At 52.5% G+C, this 14,330-nt stretch overlaps 2 protein-coding genes across 10 annotated transcripts in view; one reads left to right on the plus strand and one right to left on the minus strand.

The window, feature by feature from the left end:
- Positions 1-9,672, plus strand: part of SPIDR (scaffold protein involved in DNA repair) — a 499,470-nt gene extending 489,798 nt beyond the window's left edge. For 6 of the 9 annotated variants that reach the window (XM_033203530.1, XM_033203528.1, XM_033203529.1 and 3 more), the window contains 4 exons: positions 198-291; positions 2,228-2,342; positions 2,706-2,759; positions 9,078-9,669. In XM_033203530.1, the coding sequence (XP_033059421.1) occupies positions 198-291; positions 2,228-2,342; positions 2,706-2,759; positions 9,078-9,242 (428 nt within the window). In that variant the 3' untranslated portion in view covers positions 9,243-9,669. Of the gene's footprint in view, positions 1-197; positions 292-2,227; positions 2,343-2,705; positions 2,760-9,077 lie in introns of all 9 variants that reach the window. The other 3 variants (XM_033203535.1, XM_033203536.1, XM_033203531.1) reach the window with 2 other exon arrangements.
- A 1,007-nt stretch (positions 9,673-10,679) lies between these two features.
- CEBPD (CCAAT enhancer binding protein delta) lies at positions 10,680-11,971 on the minus strand. The gene has a single exon (XM_033203537.1). It carries the CDS (start codon positions 11,884-11,886, stop codon positions 11,077-11,079), a length of 810 nt encoding a protein of 269 aa, XP_033059428.1. The 5' UTR covers positions 11,887-11,971; the 3' UTR covers positions 10,680-11,076.
- Positions 11,972-14,330: the final 2,359 nt, after the last annotated feature.

Below are 14,330 nucleotides of genomic sequence, written 5' to 3' on the forward strand. Positions count from 1 at the left end.
AAAATGCACTTCTTATTGTTATAATTTTTCTTTGTACAATAAGTGGAAATTATAAAAAGCTTAGGAACATATATATAAACTCACAAGTAAGGAAAAAATCACGAGGCCCCTCATGTTGTCCTCTGCGCGTAGAGGAGCAAAGGAGTCGGAGAGGGCAGAGCTGCCTCTGAGGTGGGCTTCCCTTCTCTTGGGCCTAGGCACTGTGGTTGGCGTGGACGAGAGCACTGCTTTCTCATGGCCTGTGTGTGACACGTGTGGCAACGGGAGATTGGAACAGAGGCCAGAAGACAGGTAAGGGGACAGGGGCTGTCCTGAAAGCCCTAGAACCCAAAGGGCACAGAAGCAACCCAGCCCCCAGAACCTGGGCCTTGCTGCCCCAGGTGACTCCCTCGAGAGCTCAAGGGGCAACCTCTGCCTCTGCTGAGCGGCAAGGGAAGAGGCCCCTGGGACCCGGTGGTTTTTCCTTACTGAGATTTCTGCTATTCTTGCAGCTGCTCCTGTCATGAGATAGAAGTGCTGGGTTTTGTCCCCACCTCCTTTATTATCAGTCAGGAGAATTTAAAAAACAGGACAAACATGAATAAGTGAGAAAAACTTGGTGACTATATAGCCTGGTTTTTGTGAAAGGTGCAGATGTTTACAGAGACCACGTTTACAGTGAGCAGCTACTGGACAGATGTCCTTACCCACCCCATTGTGCTGCCCTCCCTCAGGGTCTGGGCCAGTGTCAGTGCAGTGCAGTCCATCCCTGTGAAGTCAGTCCTCCGGCCTCCCAAGTGCAGTGTCATGTGATAGAACGGGACAGGCTCATTACTTTTCTGCTCCTTAAAAAACAAAGAAGTGGCCAGGTACAGTGGCTCACGCCTGTAATCCCAGCACTTTGAGAGGCCAAGGCGGATCATGAGGTCAGGAGATCGAGACATCCTGGCTAACACAGTGAAACCCTGTCTCTACTAAAAATACAAAAAATTAGCCGAGAGTGGTGGCGGGCACCTGTAGTCCCAGCTACTCGGGAGGCTGAGGCAGGACAATGGCATGAACCTGGGACGAGGAGCTTACAGTGAGCCGAGATTGTGCCACTGCACTCCAGCCTGGGCGACAGGGTGAGACTCTGTCTCAAAAAAAAAAAAAAAAGCAAAGACGCTGGGCACGGTGGCTCACGTCTGTAATCCCAGCACTTTGGGAGGCTGAGGCAGGCGGATCACGAGGTCAGGAGATCCAGACCATCCTAGCCAACATGGCAAAACCCAGTGTTTACTAAAAATACAAAAATTAGCTGGGCGTGGTGGCGTGTGCCCATAATCCCAGCTGCTCGGGAGGCTGAGGCAGAAGAATCTCTTGAACCAGGGAGTCAGAGGTTGCAGTGAGCTGAGATCGCACCATTGCACTCCAGCCTGGTGACAGAGTGAGATTCTGTCTCAAAAAAAAAAGAAAAAAATAAACAAAGATTGGCCAGGTGCAGTGGCTCACGCCTGTAATCCCAGTACTGTAGGTGAGGGGATCCACCTGCTGAGGCAGGTGGATCACTTGAGGTCAGGAGTTCCAGACCAGCCTGGCCAAGACGGTGAAACCTCATCTCTACTATTAATTTTAAAAATACAAAAATTAGCCAGGCATGATGGCACACACCTGTAGTCCCAGCTACTCAGGAGGCGGAAGTGGGAGAATCTCTTGAATCAGGGGGAGGTGGAGGTTGCAGTGAGCTGAGATCATGCCACTGCACTCCAACCTGGGTGACAGAGCGAGAGCGAGACTCCATCTCAAAACAAAACAAAGCAAAGAGCAAATGTCTCCTTGGCACGCCTGGGCTGGTGGCCTTACACAAGCCATCACTGGACCATGTGGAAGACATGAGCGCATGTGCAGGCATGCATGGTAGCACAAAACAGTGACTGTGCTGGCAGCTGAGAGCCGACTTTCTCTCCCCGGCCAGGGGGCAGCCTGACACCTGGCCTTCCAGGCCCTGACTTCCCTTCCTGGGAGGCTCAGCATCCCCTCCTCTGCTCCCCTCATCGGCCTCTAGCCAGTGCTACTCGAAGCTGATGTTCATCCCTTGGAACAGGCTGAGTCCAGGCAGCTGCAGTCCTGTCTCAGAAACTTGATTCTGAGAGTAAAGCCCCGTTTTGTATCTCAGCAGACACTCATGTTTAGGCAAATGTCTCCCACTGGAGCTTTCCTGACGTGTGCCTCCCGGGGCCTTGTCTTTCCTTGGCTTTTCATGTACCAGAGGCGCCTTTTCCTGTGGGGACTGCTCCCGGGTGGTCACATCTCCTATTCTCAAGAGGCACCTGCAGGTCTTCCTGGACTGCCGCTCAAGACCCCAGTGCAGAGTGAAGGTCAAGGTAGGAACCAGGCCAGAGCACGCACTCACTCCTAGCTCACTCCAACATAGGGAAGGTGAGACCGAGCTGAAGCAGGTGCACGTCCTCCTCACACCTGCAGAGGTGCTGGGACTCGGCTGGGATGGGTTGCATCTGGAGCTCCCTCTAGGTCCTAGGAGCTTCCCTAGGAAAGGTGGGAGGATGCGTCCTGTGTGAACACAGTCTCTCCATGTTAAAACACATCTTTGATCTAAGACTGTGAGACCGAAGCTCTGAAGACAAGTGGTTTGGAGGTAACATGTTAATTTTCGGGAATGAGTGATTTAACTTGAGCACTTACTGTACTGGAAGAAGTTTAACCCAGCCCTGCTTCTGCTCTTGCAGCTGTTGCAGCGCAGCATTTCCTCCCTGCTGAGGTTTGCCGCCGGTGAAGATGGGGTAAGTGTAGGGGGCCCAGCCCAGGGGGCCCCACACTCGGTAGCCTGCATGAGCAACTCATCCCCAGAGGAAGCCCCCACTCCCAAATGTGTTCCATTACAACCCATCCCACTAGGAAGTGGTATAGATACTCGAGAGTGAAATGCAGATACGTCTGCCATTCAGGCTGATGGGTTCCTTTCCTCTGTGGAAATGAGGTTATTTTGGATCATCCTTGAGGTAGATGCAGGAAGCTGTCCCCTGGCTTTTTGTTTTGGTTTGGTTTTCATTTGTTTGTTCATTTGTTTTGAGACAGAGTCTCATTCTGTGTCCAGCCTAGAGCACAGTGACATGATCTCGGCTCACTGCAACCTCTGCCTCCCAGGTTCAAGCGATTCTCCTGCCTCACCCTCCCGAGTAGCTGAGACTACAGGCATGAGCCACCACTCCCAGCTAATTTTTGTATTTTTAGTAGAGATTGGGTTTCACCATGCTGGCCAGGCTGGTCTGGAACTCTTGACCTCAGGTGACCCTCCCGCCTTGGGCTTCCAAAGTGATGGGATTACAGGCATGAGCCACTGCGCCCACCCTGTCCCCTGGCTTTGATTACAGAAACACATTCTTGAGGTTGGAGTCCTACTGCCAAGGTGTCATATTAATAGGATGGAATTCCCCAAGATGCTTTTTTTTCCTTTCTTTCTTTTTTTAAACACTGGGTATTCCAGACTCTGAATAACCGGCAATGTGACTGTCCTGCCCTGAGAGTCACTGTGGTGAAGCTTAGTAAAGCAGGGTGGCTTCTCCAAGAAAAGCCACCTAAATATATAATTGATGGGCCAAAGAGTTTCTGCTGTGTGAAATTTGAACCTCATAAATGAGACATGTGTCCTGGAGATGCCACCTGTGTCATATCAAAGCCATTTAAAAGCACCACAAGTGGCTCCTAGAATAGCCACAGAAAGGGACCAGCCACTCAGTGGCCCCTGGGCACAGCCCCAGTTCACAAGAGACATCTGGAACCACAGTGGGCTCCACATCCAGGGAGCTGACTTGGGCCACACTGGAAGGGTGTGTGGTGACTGGGGAGGCCAGTCGTGCCTGGAGCTCTGTGGTCAAATAGGGGTCTTTGTCTAATGGGTCCCCATGGCCAGAGTCTAGCCAGAATACTTTTTTTTATTTTTTTTAGGCAGAGTCTTACTCTGTCATCCAGGCTGGAGTGCAGTGACACAACCATAAGCTCACTACAGCCTCGAACTCCTGGGCTCAAACGATCCCCCCGCCTCAGCCTCCCAAGTATCCAACCCAAATTTGTGGTGACTTGACCTGTCCTGTGGAGACTCCTCCCTCCCCCACTACCCCTGCCACCCTCTCGCCCACTGCACCTCAGGAGGGGCCAGAAGCCCCATGAGGTAGAGCAGCAGTTTGTCCTCTCTCATCTAAACCATGTCTATCAGAGTTGGATTAAACTGGAACATGGATAAGTCTGTGAGCGGGATCTTTGAGGATCACAAGTGACTACACACTAGAATCACCTGCATGCTCTAAAGAGTTTCTGCTCTTCGGCTGGGCATGGTGGCTCATGCCTGTAATCCCAGCACTTTGAGAGGCCGAGGCAGGCAGATCACCTGAGGTCAGGAATTCGAGACCATCCTGGCTGTTGGTGGTCCAGATGGTGAAATCACATCTCTATTAAAAATACAGCCGGGCGCGGTGGCTCAAGCCTGTAATCCCAGCACTTTGGGAGGCCGAGACGGGTGGATCACGAGGTCAGGAGATCGAGACCATCCTGGCTAACACGGTGAAACCCCGTCTCTACTAAAAATACAAAAAACTAGCCGGGCGAGGTGGCGGGCGCCTGTAGTCCCAGCTACTCCGGAGGCTGAGGCGGGAGAATGGCGTGAACCCGGGAGGCGGAGCTTGCAGTGAGCTGAGATCTGGCCACTGCACTCCAGCCTGGGCGACAGAGCAAGACTCCGTCTCAAAAAAAAAAAAAAATACAAAAAAATTAGCTGGGGGAGGTGGTGCTCATCTGTAACCCCAGCTACTTGGGAGGCTAAGGCAGGAAAATCACTGGAACTGGGGAGGTAGAGGTTGCAGTGAGCTGAGATTGTGCCATACTCCAGCCTAGGCGACAGAGCAAGACTCCAGCTCAAAATAAAAAAAAAAAAAAGAGTTTCTGCTCCTTCCTGGCACAACACCCACCAGCTTTAAAGCTCCTCAGTGTCCCCGAGCTCCAGCTCGGAACTGTCCCTGAGCTGCTGCACACAGGGATTGATGCTGAAGCTGGACTGTGGAGGCTCATCAGCAAGTGTTCCCCAGTGGTACAAAAGGTGAGTCATCACCACGGGCCAGGAACTGAGCCTACTGCCTTCTCACGTTTCCCCTTTCAACCTCCCAATGTCCCAGCAAGGTAGTGCCCATATTTCCCTGCTAGGGGGATGAGTGCAGTGCCCAAGGCAAAGACATTCCACAGAGGGAAAGTCATTGTTGCCCCACAGAGTGACCACCTGCAGAGTTGGGAGCCAGCCCAAGGGGCATAATGGGGAACAGCATATGTGCTTTTCTGTCCTTAAGGAAGTTTAAATGTATAGCAGGCAACCGACCACACAGCGGTGCCTGTCGGCCAATTCCTTGTCTCCTTGTCTGAGTCCTGTGGGGAGGGAGGAAGAAAGGAGGAGGCAGTGCCCAGAAAGGGGGGAACTGCCCACAGCTGACCGGGTAGAAGTTTCCAACTAGGGGGGTTTGAGTAGGTGCTAAAGATGGCAGATCTGAGTTTTCAGGGAACGCATCTTGATGGAGAATGTTGGGAGAAAGCATTTGAAATGCGCGTTTGAGAATGCATGACAAAAGGAACCAAAACCCACAACCTCAACAGATTGAACCAACAACACCTGGGCATGGCACACAGCTCTCCAGCTGCTCCATGCTACTCAGAAGGGCGGGACAGTGCTGTGGCAGCAGCTGCCTGCTGGGCGTAGCTGGTCACCATCCAGGAAGCCTCCAGCAATGGACAGTGCTTGACACCCCTTCCGATCCCCACCCCTCTTTAGAGATCCAGAGACCAGGAACCCTGGCAGAAATCCTCCTTCCTTCACTTGGTTTCCTTCTGGCTAAGGCGCTTGTTCCTCCTATACATTTAACTTGTCAACTAGAATATTCCCATAGGTAAAAGCCCTGCTTATAAAGAGCTCAAAGGCGTGTGTACCTGAGTGCACGTGTGTCCACGTTCTGCAGTGTGTGCGCTTCAGAGCACTTTTGCCCATGTGCATATGTGTCCACTTGACTATGCTGTGTATGCACATTTGCTTGACATATGCGTACATGTGTGTATGTGTGTGCATGTGTGTATGTGCATGCATTGGGTGAGAGCCAGAGGGTGGCAGCGGCCTTAATATCACCTTTTTGGGTGCTCTGGTTTCAGGGCTAACACCAGTGGACTGTGGGGTAAGTTCCAAGCCTGGAAGTAGACAACTTAGGCGGCTCTTTACCCCATGCCCAGCTCTACTCACAGTGGCTGATCAGGTCTTTACTGCAGATCTGGAAAGAAGCTGATAGAAGATAGGTGCCAGAGGGGCCTAGGTAGAGACATTAGCTGAGAGATACCCAGTATGGATTCTGTCAGTTTTCTGGGTGAGCATGCACATTCACCAAAATTCAGAGAATCAAATTGGGGCTTTCCACAAGATCAGTGACTCCATTCCCTGGGGCAAATGTACTGTTTCGGTTAAGATATGTGAGTGTCAAGCTTTATGCCTGTACTGTAATGTGTTCAAGATATGTGAAAACAATAGGATTGTCTGTAGTTGTGCATCTCATTTCTCAATAGTAACATTATTGTGACATGGAACTTGAAGTTTGTTTCCTTAGCTTTCAGAAAAGGAAAAGTTAAAGGAACATATGTAGTGATTTTTTAAGAGAGCACATTTTACACCTGTGCAGACGCACATTCATATGAATAGTGCTTGGGAGTCTGCTGATATGGTTGTTTAACACTCTCCATGTTAATTTCTCCCACACATAAAAGATTTATTACTTGGGCATAGTGGCTGACACCTGTAATCCCAGCACTTTGGGAGGCCCAGTTGGGCAGATCACCTGAGGTCAGGAGTTTGAGACCAGCCTGGCCAACGTGGTGAAAACCCATCTCTCTTAAAAATATAAAAATTAGCCAGCACGGTGGTGTGCGCCTATAATCCTAGCTACTTGGAAGGCTGAGGCAGGAGAATTGCTTGAACCCAGGAGGCAGAGGTTGTAGTGAGCAGAGCTCACACCACTCCATTCCAGCCTGGGTGACAGAGCAAGACTCAGTCTCAAAAAAAATAATAATAAAAAATTTTAAACTCCATTTACAGATAATATAGCCAAACCTAACATTTTACAAATAAATGATTTTTTGCTGGCTTTTTCCAAGTCAGAATTGTGTACTTTTACTCCAGAAGACCACAGGGTCATCTGTTTCACACTTGCACAAACATGCAAGACTAACTGAAACTGTTAGACAACAGAAGGATGTCCACCATGCCACCTCCACCCTCCCTCCCTGTGCGGTGACCCCCTGCTTCTGCTTCTGTACCCACTGGTGTCACCTCTAGTCCAGCAGCCTGGAGAGTCTGTCCTGCTCACTGCCATCTCTTCAGTGACGGGCCCACATGAGCTCGTAATAAACCCCTCAATATCACCTTTTTGGGTGCTCTGGTTTCAGGGCCAACACCAGTGGACTGTGGGGTAAGTTCTAAGCCTGGAAGTAGACAACTTAGGAGGCTCTTTACCCCATGCCCAGCTCTACTCACAGTGGCTGGGAGCGAGTAAGCAGCTGCACTTGCCGTCCATGCCACCTCAGAGCCCTTGAGAAGGCCTCAACTTCCATCGCCAAGTTCCATCTCTTCACCTGTCTTGACCAGTAACACCCACTGCCCCCACCATTACATTAAACCATTCTGTTGACTTTATTCTTTTTCACCAAGGAAGCCAAAACTCTTGACAAAACACAGTGAATAGGCATCATGCCTGTCTTACAAATGGGAAAATAAAAGTCCCCCCACGAGTTGGCATCAGTAGCGTTCACATCCCAGACTGATCCTGACATTTACTTTTGCAAAACAAACCATCTCAAAACTTGGTGGCATCAGTATTCATTCTGTGCACAGAACTCTTGTTTGGACAGGGCTCCATCAGGATAGCTCCCCTTGGCTCCACTGGGCATTAGCGCCCAAGGTTGACAGGAGTCACAGAAGGCTCCTATGTCCAGGCTGCAGCTCTGGCTGGACTCCCTCAGAGCATGTGTGTGGATCCCAAGGACCAGCTGGAAGCTGGGCACCTTTCCTAACCAAGCATGGAACATCACTTGGTGTCCCTTCCACTGCACTCTGTTCATGAGAAGCCAGACACTGAAGCCAGCTCAAACTCAGAGAAAGGTAGTGAGTGAGACACGCACTTTTGAAGGGAAGGGCACCAAGGAGCCACACTCTGCCTGCTTTGGCCACATTGTCTGGCTTCTCCAGGCTCAGTCTCTTTGGCCATGACACCATAATGATGGGAGGGATGAGTTAACAGACACCAAACAGAACTGCTGTAGCAACTGCCAAGTGCCTTGCACAGAGGAGGGGTGTGGGGTGTCCGTGATATTACACTGCAAATGGCGTTTCCTTCTAGGGCTTTAATCTCCCAGAAAGACAGAGCTGCAATATCTCAGTGCTTTTGAGCCTTTATTTTCAACCCTACCCGCAGCGTCATTCTGCAGCTTCATCTATAATGGGGTGCACCACACCCTCTCAGCTTCGTCAGGGATGGGGGCCAAGGACTCCCTGTACCTGTCTTACCTGGAGATGAAACTCACCTGGGACTAACCAAAAAGAATTTGAAGAAAAAGCGAAGTCTCATTACAAAAACACAGAGGATTTTAGCCCAGTTTAACTCTAGAAGAAATGGGATCCTATTAAGGAAGGAAGTTTGGGGCGAAGCACCAGGAAATCCCTTGACGGGAAGTGTTGCTAGATTGAGGAAGTGTCCTAAAGGAAGTGGGAGACAGCTGTGGGCACTGTGTGCCCAGCCGTGGCCTTCCCAGCAGAGCCTGTGTGCATCATGTCCCACCCAAGTAAAAATAGAATTCATTTACCAAAATGGGGTAGTTCCTTCACTTGCTAAAATAAATGGATATATATATATGTAATAGCTCTTCATTTGTTTCTCTTTCCTACCACTGTTCTCAGCCATTTGAGGCGTGGAAGGTTGTGGACTGGGGAAAGGGCATTCCCACTCTGGCTCTCTGGTTTTCCGTGTTGTTGGGAACAGTATGTCCCAGGCTGTTTGCTTTAACCAGCGTGCCTTTTATCACTGCAGAGCTACGAAGTGAAGAGTGTCCTGGGAAAGGAGGTGGGGTTGTTAAATTGTTTCGTCCAGTCCGTAACCGCCCACCCGACCAGCTGCATTGGATTGGAGGAAATCGAGCTTCTGAGTGCAGGAGGGGCCTCTGCAGAACACCAGGAGTTGCCGCAGGATCTGTGAACTTTGCAATGTGGCTGCAAGGGTGGTGGTGGTGGTGATTTGGGGTAGTTACTTGTTAACTATGGACACAGTGAATGTAGTTTACGATCCTAAAACGTATTTTTCTGGGGAAATGTTAAGATATAGTTTTGTGAACTGTAAATCAAAATACCTTTTTCTACAGTTTTATCTGTTTTTTTCTGCAAATTTAGGAACATACTCTTGTTTTCACGTTGAATCTTAAGCTTAAGCTCTTCATTTGGTATTTAGGCAATATATGAGAAGAAAAACTTCATTTGTAATTTTAACAAGTTGAACATTTTACCAGGATTGAGCATGTTTTTCTTAACAGTATTTGTTTTAACATTCCCCCAAAGAATACCCTGCAAAGCGTAAACCTTTGCCCCATACTATATTACTGTTCTATTACAATAAATGTCAAACTTAAGCACTTTGAAGTTCACTACTTTTTGGAAAATGTTCTAGGGAACTGTATCAGAGGTGAAACTGTTAACCATAAAGTGTACTCTCTGAACCGCTCTGATCGTCGCTCTGCTGAATGGTGGTGGGGATAGCTGGCTCCACCACACACCTGTTTAATCAGGCTGGGTAATGTGCACGGAGAGCAAAGATCACAGACTAAGGAACAGTCCGTTATCATTTGCTTTGCTGGCAGAGATTTAAACCAAGAATTAATCATGTTTGGACACTATATTTTGTTGCCTTCCTCATAGAAATATAATCATGACAGGCTATGGTTAATAAGAAACACGTAGCAGCCTACGACCAAGAAATGGTGCCTGATACCAAGTGTTCCTGGGGTAAAGGCAGAAGGCTTTTTTAAAATTAAATCTTAAAACATTGCAATTACAGGCAAGACAGCTGGTCTTAAAAGCAGTTTTTTGACTGCCCTTTTAATCCACTACATGACTATTCCGGCTTTTCTGGAGCACTTTTGAAAATCTTGACTGTCCACAAGACTGAGGAAAGTGAAAGCAAAGTCCCGGGAAAGTGGGAGATGATTCAGCCGGGCTTCTGCCCCTCGCCCCTCCAGCAGCCTCTACAGTTAGGGAGCTCTTGGACTGTTCTTAGCAGGGGCCCCCCAAACAGCCAACCCTTCCCCCACGTCTTGGGGAGCGCACCTTCTGCTGGAAAACTGCTAGCTTACCTGAGCTCAGCCGTGCTCCACCGAGCTTAAGCAAGTTAAATAAGACTAGGAGGGAGCCTTTAGCGCGTTTCAAAAGCGACACAGACCCTCTCTCCTGAGCAGCTCAGGCCTACTCCCCATCCCCCCGCCCGCCCACACGCACACACACACACACACACACACACACACACACACCTGGCGCCCGGGCTCCCTGGTGCTCGCTGCCTGCGGGTCCGGAACGCACCCTTCCCCAGCCGGGTCCTGCGCCACCGGCGGGCGGGCGGGAGTCACTGCGAATATAGGAAGCAGGGGCGGTTTCAAATGCTGCTTTATTCTTACGAATACTGTAAAAATTAATATAAAAAAGTGAGCATGCTCAGTCTTTTCCTCTTATCTCAATACAAAGGGTTTGTCTGAAAAGTCTGGTTTTTTCTTTTTACAAATGTACCTTAGCTGCATCAACAGGAGTAAGATGTAGAAAAAGCTACCATTACAAAAATAATTTAAGGGAAAATAAACACGTTTAGCTTCTCTCGCAGTTCAGTGGTGGTATAAGTCCAGGCTGTAGCTTCTTCGCGCTCCTATGTCCCAAGAAACTGCAGCGGGTGCCCGGTGGCTCTGGCTGCGCCGGGGCAGGGCGCGCTCCGCTCCGGGCCGTCGGGTCTGAGGTATGGGTGGTTGCTGAGTCTCTCCCGCCCCGGCCGCGCGTTACCGGCAGTCTGCGGTCCCGGCGGCCGGCAGGAAGGGCGGGCTGGGCAGCTGCTTGAAGAACTGCCGGAGGCCGGCCAGGTCCCGCGTGAGCTGCTCCACGCGCTGGTGCAGCTTCTCATTCTCGGCCGACAGCTCCACCAGCTTCTGCTGCATCTCCTGGTTGCGCCGCTTGGCCTTGTCGCGGCTCTTGCGCACCGCGATGTTGTTGCGCTCGCGCCGCTGCCGGTACTCGGGGCTTCCGCGGTCCGGGCCCCTCTTGCCGGCGCTCTTCTCCCGGGCGGGGCCGGGCGCCGGGGTCGGCCCGGGACTGCTGCGCGGCGGCTCCGGCGACGTGGGCGGTGTGGGCTGCCCTGCGGCCGCCAGGCTCACCACGGTCTGTGCGCACGCGGCCACCTGCGCGGGCAGCAGCGAGCCGGGCGCGTCGCCGTCGCCCCAATCGGGCTCGCGCTTGAGCGGGCGCGGAGCTGCGGGGCCCGGGCCCAAGGGGCGCGCGGGGCCGCCGGGCAGAAGCTCCAGGGGCCCCGTGCCGCCCGCCTTGTGATTGCTGTTGAAGAGGTCGGCGAACAGCTCGTCGTGGCACAGCTCCAGGGTGGGCACGGCGGCCATGGAGTCGATGTAGGCGCTGAAGTCGATGGCGCTCTCGTCGTCGTACATGGCGGGGACGGCGGCCCCTGGCTCGCCTAGGGCCCCCGGCTCGGCCCCGCGACCCGGCTTGCCCGCTCGGCCCGGCTCGTAGAAGGGCGCAGGCTCCGCAGGCCAGGGCGCGCCGCGCGCCGGGCCGTCCAGGCTGAAGAGCGCGGCGCTCATGGCGGCGTCGGGCCGGGCTCTGCGTCCAAGACTGGCTGTCACCTCCCTGGGCCCAGCCCCGCCGCCTTTTCTAGCCCCGGCTGACGTGCACGCCCCGCCCCGGCTCCGGCACCGCGGGGGCGCCCCAGGGCCGCGGGGGAAGGGGCGGGGGCGCCCTGGGAGCCCCCCGGAGCTGCCCCGAGGCTTCCAGGGGCACGTCCTCTCTCTGCTCCTCCCCTGGACCCCCTCCCAGACCCGGGGGACCCCCAGGCGCGTTGCAGTAGGGTACGCGCGCTAGTGCCCCCTCCCCGGCCCTGGCCGGCCCGCGCTGCGCTGCTGGGAATGACACTCCCTCTGCCCGCACTCCAGGGCCTTCTCTCCTTCCTGTTTGTGGGCTTGGAACCTCCTCGCTCCTAGGGGTTGGGAGTGAAATCAAAACCAGGACTTGGCCACACCGCGCGCGCCGCAGGCCCGCTCCTGTCGCCGGAGGGCGGGGGGGTGGGGACACGTGGGAGAGGACCTGCGCGTTCAAGGACGCCCCCCGACCGTGGGCACGCGTGTGAGACCCTCGCCCCGCGCCTCCACCGTGGGACCAGATGCGGGAAGAGGCGCGGGGGACGGGACGTGGGGACAGCCACAGCCTCGTCGTGAGGTCCCCAGGCGGCGGCCTGGCAGGCGGAGAGGGCTGCTCGCACCGCACTCGGGCGCCTCGGGGAATGCGGGCCGGTTCTCGCTGCTCTCCTCGAAGGTCCCGGGTCCGGCCGGCCCTGGGGGTCGAGGCCCAGCGACGCGGCTGCTGCGTCCTGGCTGAAAAGGCAGCGCGACCCCTTCGCCAAAAGCAGAGCAGATGGGGGAGACACAGTCACGACATCGTGTCCTCCGCCGGCCCCCTCGAGGTGCGGGCTCTCCCGCCGCACGCCACTCCCCAACCCCGCAGAGCCCAGCGCCCGCCCCCACCCAGCTCCCGCGCCCGCGTCTCTTCCAGTTCCACGGAAGCAGTGCCATCGTGTGGCAGTATCTTGCGTTAGACCTGTTTTTAGTTCCAGGCTCTTTCCCTGTTAAATATTCCAAAAAAGTGCCTTTAACCTAAGGTAGTTGGGTCCCTTTTGGGAGACGGGTAAGATACCTACCAGTAGCTATAGCAGGATGCAGATGGGCCTTGGCTCACTATGGGGTTACATCCCGGTAGACCCACAGCACACTGAAAATGTCTTAAGTAAGGATGGGCTTTGTCATGTGTCCTGCAATTTGAGGCAGGCATTTCTGGTCAGACCCATTTATTATTTTAAATTTAAAATATAGGTTTTTTTCAGCCGGGCGCAGTGGCTCATGCCTGTAATCCCAGCACTTTGGGAAGCTGAGGTGGGCGGATCACTTGAGGTCAGGAGTTTGAAACCAGCCTGGCCAACATGGTAAAACCCCATTTCTACTAAAAATACAAAAATTGGCCAAGCATAGTGGCGCGTGCCTGTAATCCCAGCTCCTCAGGAGGCTGAGGCAGGAGAATCGCTTGAACCCCGGAGGCAGAGGTTGCAGTGAGCCGATATCTGCCATTGCACTCCAGCCTGGGCGACAGAGCGAGACTCCCTCCCAAAAAAAAAAAAAAAAAAATTGAGATGGGATCTCACAATGTTGTCTCGGCTGGTTTCAAACTCCTGGGCTTAAGAGATTCGCCGGCCTCACCCTCCGAAAGTGCTGGGATTACAGGCGTGAGCCACCATGCCCAGCCCAAATCTATTAAATCACTATCCCTAGTCACACCTGCTCCATGTCGAGTCTCTTCCTCCGTAGGCCTCTCACCAGATCTGCGTCAGAACACCAAGCCTACTAATTGTGCGCAGTTTCTGCAGTCAGTTCCAGAGGTCATTTCTAATGTTGCATTATGGGATATTTAATAGGTTTCCTAAAGAACAAATGTATTTCTTTAGAGTTACTGAGCGGGTACGCAATGATGATGTCACACAATTACCTATTAAGACTCGAATCCAGCAATGCATGTAAGTGTGGACTTACATCCAGAAAAAGTTCTAGCACAATTTTTTTTCGTTCTCATATATTTAAGAAGCCACAGAAACACTATTAAAGCCCTCTCTAATCACTTAGGGAATGCAAAATAAATATTTATAAGGGATAACCATATCCTCCTAAAAACAACTCAGACTATTTTCAGTGAGATGATTTACTGATTCCGATAGTCAATATAATTACTTTTTATTTTTGAGACGGAGTCTCGCTCTGTCGCCAGGCTTGAGTGCAGTGGCACGCTCTCAGCTCACTGCAACCTCCGCCTCCCGGGTTCAAGCGGTTCTCCTGCCTCAGCCTCCCGAGAAGCTGGGATTACAGGCGCATGACACCACGCCCCGCTAGTTTTGTATTTTAAGTAGAGACGGGGTTTCACCGTGTTAGCCAGGATGGTTTCGATCTTCTGTCCTCGTGATCCACCTGCCTCCGCCTCCCAAAGCTAT

Source organism: Trachypithecus francoisi, unplaced genomic scaffold (assembly GCF_009764315.1).
Source record: "Trachypithecus francoisi isolate TF-2019V2 unplaced genomic scaffold, Tfra_2.0 Lachesis_group7, whole genome shotgun sequence".
NCBI classification, from domain to species: Eukaryota; Metazoa; Chordata; class Mammalia; order Primates; family Cercopithecidae; genus Trachypithecus; species Trachypithecus francoisi.